The 7,005-nt window shown below is 43.8% G+C and overlaps 1 protein-coding gene across 1 annotated transcript in view; it reads left to right on the plus strand.

Moving 5' to 3' along the window:
- Dennd2c (DENN domain containing 2C) overlaps positions 1-6,713 on the plus strand; it is a 69,696-nt gene extending 62,983 nt beyond the window's left edge. Inside the window, exons 16-19 of the mRNA XM_021158857.2 lie at positions 88-193; positions 2,007-2,243; positions 3,386-3,472; positions 4,741-6,713. Coding sequence (XP_021014516.1) covers positions 88-193; positions 2,007-2,243; positions 3,386-3,472; positions 4,741-4,772 — 462 coding nt within the window. The 3' untranslated portion in view covers positions 4,773-6,713. The remainder of the gene's footprint in view (positions 1-87; positions 194-2,006; positions 2,244-3,385; positions 3,473-4,740) is intronic.
- Positions 6,714-7,005: the final 292 nt, after the last annotated feature.

A 7,005-nucleotide genomic window follows, 5' to 3' on the forward strand; every position in this document is an offset into this window, starting at 1 on the left:
CTTGTCTGACACTCTCATAAGGCTTGGTTGTAGATTGTACTTGTCTGACACTCTCATAAGGCTCATGCAGATTTGCTTCTCTCTCAGGTGTCTGATGAGGATGAAATTCTGCCACCTAAACTTCAAGCGGCCTTGGTGCAGATTTTAGAAGATCGAGATGAAGTCTTGGCCCAGGAACAGCAGTTTTCACAAGGTATGGGCTGAGGACTAAAGATTAAAGTAGTGAACACTCACTGAAGACCCAGCACTCAGTCAAAGAATGTGCCAAAGTAGTAAACCTTGAAAATTCACACCCTTTCTTACCAGTCCCCAACATATTAGCCCCGCTTCTGTCCCATGACCTTTGAAAATTATATTTATAGAATGCCTTCTTCCTATAGGTCTGTCTCATATGTCATTTTCTCTTCGAATTAATCCTGTCCTATAAAAAAAATACTCCTTCACCAGTACTAGCTTGTTTCTTCCCCTCCCCTCCTCATGGATCTTATAAAGTATGTGTCATTGGCATAGTGACACGCACTTTGGAGGCTGAGTCTGGGTCTCTATGAGTTCCAGGCCAGCCTGGTTTACACAGTGAGTTCCAGGCCAGCAAAGGCTACATAATAAGACCTTGTCTTAAAAAAGGAAAACAAGAGCCAGTTAGTGGTGGTGCACACTTTTAATCCCAGCACTTGGAGGCAGAGGCAGGCAGATTTCTGAGTTCGAGGCCAACCTGGTCTACAGAGTGAGCTCCAGGACAGCCAGGGCTACACAGAGAAACCCTGTCTCGGGAAAAAAAAAAAAAAAGCAGTGTCCTTATGGACATTTCGGATGGGGAAGTAAGGCTGACTACTGATTGGAACAGAATTAGTGCAGTGAGAAAGCCTGGTTCTGAGGCAGGGTGTGTAACAAGCCTTTAATCCCAGCAGAGACTGACACGGATGGATCTACATAGTGAGTTCTAGGCCAGGCTAGAGAAAGCTCATCTTAAACCACCCCTCTCAACCCCCGGGCAGCTGAAGTGTTATTTTGCGAGGCACAGACACTCACTCCTGCAGTCTCAGCACTTGGATGGTAGTAAAGGGTCTGAAGTTTGAGACCACACCAGACCAGCCTGGTGACAGAAAGAGCTGAGAGAAAGAGGGGCATATTGGAGTAAGAATGTTTGGACAGACAAGAAGCTAGAGAGCAATGGAAAAATTTCTGATTATTATCTTTTAAAGAACACTTGGTGTAGTGCCAGTGCACTTAATACTCAAAAAAGTTCACTGCAGTAAATCACAGTGCAGCATGAGGTGAGAAGATCAAGCAAGCGATTTGTAGAAAAATATACTACGTTTGTGTTTTGACATCTTATTTTAATTGGCTCATAGCCTACCAAGTTTTGTATGTTTTCTGATATGGTGACTTTTAGACAAATGAAATTTATGCACTTTATAAATGATGCAATTTATAATAGGACAGCCAAGTGATGACAGTCATAGTCAGCCTGAGAACAGAGAGGGTGAAGTGCCGGTCTGGAGATTATGACTTGGACTGCAGAGCCAGCTCTGTCGGTGCAGGTTGACCTTGTTTGTGCTGCCTCTTCTGCACACACAGGATCTCAGGCAGCCCAAACCAGCCCCAGAGTTCACTGTAGGGCTGAAGATGATCTTGGACTTCTGATTCTCCTGCCTCCGACTCCTGAGTACTAAGATGACAGATGTGAGCCACCACACATGACTGGCAGTTGACTTTTTAAGGTGCAGAGTAGAATGTTGAAGAGAAGTGGTTAAAGGACGACACTCGGGAGGATGAAGAGAAAGAGAGAACCAGAGAGAATCAGTAGAAGATTGAGGGAGGAAAATGAAGGTCAGGACAGAAGCCATTTGCTTCTTGCATGCCATGGGCTGTGTAGCAAGCTAGGAATGCACATTCCTAATTCGTTCTCAGTTTTTCATGACTCTTTAGACATGGCTTCCACGTGTCAGGGTTCCTCCATACACAAAACTAAGATTTTCCCTCTTATTTCTTTCATTTTGAAACAGAGGTGACACTCAGTTCTCTGGTGTCGGAAGCATTCGTCAGGTTTTTTGTGGAGCTCGTGGGGCATTATTCTCTGAACATGACTGTCACAGAGCGTGGGGAGCGTGTGTTCCAAAGGGAGCCATTCCGGAAGTCCCACACTTCCCGAAGTGTCCGCCACTTCCTAGATCTCTTCATGGAGACACAGATGTTTGCTGGATTTGTCCAGGACCGGGAGCTTCGGCAAAGCGGAGTTAAAGGTGGGCTTTCCAGGAACCGCTGCCTCCTTATCAGCTGTCTTATTCAGGGTTCTGTCACTGCACAGGCACCATGACCACAGCAGCTCTTATAAAGCAAAGCAGTGAATTGGGGCTGGCTTACAGTTTAGCTTAGCTCATGATCGCCGTGGCGGGAAACATGGTGGCGTGCAGGTGGACATAGTGCTGGAGCAGCTGAGACATCTGGATCAGCAGGCAGCGGGAAAAGACCGAGACACACTTCCTCCAGCAAGGCCACATCTAATAGTGCCACTCGATGCGACTCTGTGTGTGCCTTTTTTTTTCCCAAACACCACATTTGGTGAATTCTTAGAAGGATTGAATAATAGATAAGATGTGTAGACTATCAAGGCATATCTGAGTTACTGTGGGATTATCTGTAATAGTATTTAATTTAAGAATAATATACTAAAGTAAGAACAGGATTAGGGATTCAGAGATGGATCATCAGTTGAAGGTGCTTGCTAGCAACCCTGACAATCTGAGCTCTATTCCTGGGCTCGGTGATGGAAGGAGAGAACAGACACCCACAGGTTGTCCTCTGACATCTACATGTATGTTGTGGCATGCACATGCCTACCCCACATACATACATAAAATCATGAACACATACAAAGTTAAGTAAACAGCTAAAATAAGATCATTAAAGAAAAGACTCATATTAGGCTTGGGGTTTAGCTCAGTAGTAAAGAACCTACCTAGCATGTACAAAGATCAGAGCTTGCCCACAACACTGCCAAAAAGAGAAAGAAAAGTGTGTTAGGATTTTCCTGCTGTGAAGAGACACCATGACCAAGGCAAGTCTTATAAAGGACAACATTTAATTGGGCTGGCTTACAGGTTCAGTCCATCATCACCAAAAGTAGGAGCATGGCAGCATCCAGGCAGGCAGGAGACAGGCAGAACTGAGAGTTCTAAATCTTCATCTGAAGGCTGCTAGTGGAAGACTGGCTTCCAGGCAGTGAGGGTGAGAGTCTTAAAGCCCACACCCACAGTGACACACCTACTCTAACAAGTCCACTCCCTGAGCCAAGCATATACAAACCATCACAAAAAGGAAAGGTTTAATTTAATTGTTTTCCAGGCTGGCATGTTGAACAGTCTCACTGATGTCTTCTTCATAGGTTTGTTTGAAGTCCGGGCCCTTCAGTATTTGGAAACAATTCCTGAGTCGGAACCCAGTGGGGTGAATAGAATTTTACGGAGTCTTGGTGAGTCGCTTTGCCCTATTGGATGATTAACCTTGTGGTATAAGTCCCCGAGTCATGACCATGAAGCCTCTCTAGGTTGTACTCTTCGGGATACATTTTAAAAAGTAGTTCTATTTACCAGAAAATAATGTATTTATATATACAGATACGTTTTGCATATAATTCTAGGGTGTCCATGGACTTCAGACTTAAAATCCTTGGGGGCTGGGAAGCAGAAGAGGATACCTCAGTCTTATTCTGCATTTTATAAACATAGATCCTTATGATTTTCAAATTCTGGACTGATGTGAGGACAGTGGTGTGCCTGTCACAAGACAATTGCCTTAAACTCTGAGCTTTGGAATGTATGCCCCTGATTAGACCCTGTCCTTAACTAGCTGAGAGACCGTGGGCAATTATCCCGCAGGCTGTGATTTCATCCACACCTTGGGTTAAATTAGATCAGATGATAATCTTTAGGGACTTTAGAGAGTTCTCTCTTGAGCATTTAGAATTCTCTAGGGAGTGAGCCAGGTAATTTGAAACTTCAGTCCAATTGAAAACCACTTGAATTAGATTATGTCTTGAGTTCTTTTTCGCCTCTACAATTAGACATTCATGGGGTTTTTTAGTGGCTAAACCCATCAACTAATAGCTTTCCATTAGTGGAACAGAAAGCCTAAAGTAATAAAAGTGAGGCACTAGAGCAGTGGTTCTAAGCCTGTGGGTCATGACTCCTTTGCAAACCTCTGTTTCCAAAAATATTTACAACTCATGGCAGTAGCAACATTACAATTCTGAAGTAGCAAAAATGATTTTATGGTTAGAAGGTCACCACAGCATTACATGGTCTCTGCGTTAGGAAGGTTGGCGACTGTTCTGGAGGCTTACTTGGGCTCCTTGTGTGGGGAGTTTCAGCCCATGGCTGATTGGCCCAGATGCTTTGGGGCCTGCGGCAAGACACAGGTAGAAGAGTCTGCTTGTGTCTTGGCTGCTAGGAAGCAGAGCAAAGAAGGGACCAAGTATCTGGAAGGCACTCATGGCCTGGTCTTCTCCCTCCAGGGCCCACCTTTTTAAGGTTCCATTACTTTCCAATGGTGCCACAAGCTGGGGACCAAGCTCTTACACATAGGACTTTGGAAGACACTTATTCAAAAATGATACTGAGAGCATTTAACAAGGCAGCTAACCTCCGGAGTGGTTCTGAATGGCCAGGTTGTTAGTCCCTTGGCTCGGGTGTACAACAGATGAAGAGGAAGTAAGGTCAAAGATTTTTTTTCTCTTTCCAGGAAGCAAAATGAAATTTCTTCACAAGAAGTGAAATCTTTTCTTCATTCTAAGCATAACTGGAAGTGCCAAAGACAGTGTTTTCCCAAGGATCCGGATGCTCGGGAGAGCCCTGTAACATCTGTGATTGTAAAAGGAGAAAGACTTTGGAAAACTCTCCTGTTGCTGCAGACCAGCTGGAGCAGTCTAGAACCAGTGCGCTCTCTTCTCCTGGGAGCAGTTAGAACCAGTGCGCCCTCTTCTCCTTCTGATGTGGGGACTGTTTGTTTGTTTGTTGTTTTTGAGACAGGGTCTCTCTCTATAGCCCTGACTGTGATGGAACTCATTCTATAGATCAGGCTGGCCTCAAATCCTGATGTCACAAATCTCAAAGATCTCACCGAGATCTGCCTGCCTCTGCCCCTCAAGTGCTGGGATCAAAGGCGTGCGCCACCATGCCTGGGCACGCTATTTTTACAGTGGTGTTTTATCTTTGGTTACTGATGGGTACAAGAACCTCTGCCTTGTGCTTGGTCTATGAAAGTGGTTGTCCTTTACAAGGAGGAGACTCAGAAACACTTGGTGTTGCATTTTCTAAAAACAATGCAAAGATGAGATTGACAGAGAAATAAGGAGAATAATGAGAGTTTCAGGTACTAGGGAGACAGACATGGAGGACATCATGATCACACGATTCTCAGTGTTGCTTTAAATACATGGACGGTTTGTGCTTTCTAATTCCAATACTGTCACCATTGATAAACCCCCTTTTGTCCCATGTCCTATCTTGGAGAATTTCACTCATGTTAGAACTTAAAAAAAAGGCAGACACCAGGCATGGCCTCCTCAGAACACGTGTCCTGCTGGGATAGCTTGCTTCTCACATGTCAGCATTATGCTTTATGGAATGGAGCCAACATTAAAATGTCCTTTTAAGGACATAGCTATCTGAGTTTTGGTGTCTACAATTTGCAGCACTGTGATAATCTACATGTCATCTTATTCAAGCTTTAGATCAGCTTCATGATATTCTACAAGAAACTGGAGTTCAGAGAAGCTAAGGAATTTGGCCAGTTATATACAAGAAAGAACTAAGCCAAACATTTGACTTATGAACACATATAAAGCTGGTTAGTCCTACAGCTGTAAATGAACTCTTTATAGTGATGTTTAAAGTTCTCTGTGGAGCACACCAGAGCTTCCTTTTGGCTCTGATGAGCTATAGGGGTCTAGACAAGGTTTGTTCCTTTGTTTCTTCTTCTGCTGCTGGTGATAGGACCCAGGGCCTTCTGTGTGCTCTGCCACACTGGTTATTTTTACATCGGTGTGAGTTTTTAGTGTTTCCTAAGCCTATACCTCTTCATCAACCAGATGCTGAAAATCTAAAGTAGGAGTAGCACCTGGGAAAGGGAGTCTGTCAGTGAGAGTGCAGTTTTCATTGGTAAGTGAGAGAGGTTGTGGTAAATGTCACTTGTTAACCTTTGCCCACTGCTTTACCTGGCATGGAAAATATTCATTCAGACTTGGAAAGTGTTGTTCGTTGTACTGGGATACAACTCACTGACTTGTACAGTGTTATCATTGTCACTCATACAAGTGTGTCTGAATGAATCCATTTAAGACTGGTGCTGTGCAATACAGTTCCTACACGTGGGTCCAGGGAAGAGAACTGAGCCTGTCCTTTCAAATGTTAGTGCAGCTCACCGGTGCCACAGGAGCTCCTCCCAGACAGCTTTCTCATTTCCTCTCTTCCAACACTCCAATCCCGATGGAACAATTCATAACTGATTGTTTATAAGATGGGGAAGGAGGGTTTACTGTGGTCAATCATGACTGTCCCTCTGCAGGGAGACTTTGCTTTTGGGAGAGTCTTACCTTCTTAAAATCTAAAGCTGCTTCCTTTCCTTGAGTTTGTTGTAATTTGTTTTTGTAAATGTTGTGAATTCTAAATATGTTTGTAAAAAGAATTGTTCAATATTTCTATCAAATGTTTACAGATAAAGGCATTTTAAAAAAATTCCCACAGATCTCTTGGAGAATTTAAAACAAATGCACATAAGATGTGTAGTGGTTACTTTTCTATTGCAGTAATAGAACATTGACCAACCACCTTAAAGAAGAGCATTTGCCTTGGCTTACATTCCAGGGCTGAGAGTTAATTCAGGTGGAGAAGCATGAAGGCAGTAGCGGGAGAGTTCACATTTTCAAAGGGCAACTTGAAAGCAGAGAGCAAAAGTAACCCAGCTGCTGATACTTCTCCAGCCTAAACCTCTGCAACAGCGCCACCA

Source organism: Mus caroli, chromosome 3 (assembly GCF_900094665.2).
Source record: "Mus caroli chromosome 3, CAROLI_EIJ_v1.1, whole genome shotgun sequence".
NCBI classification, from domain to species: Eukaryota; Metazoa; Chordata; class Mammalia; order Rodentia; family Muridae; genus Mus; species Mus caroli.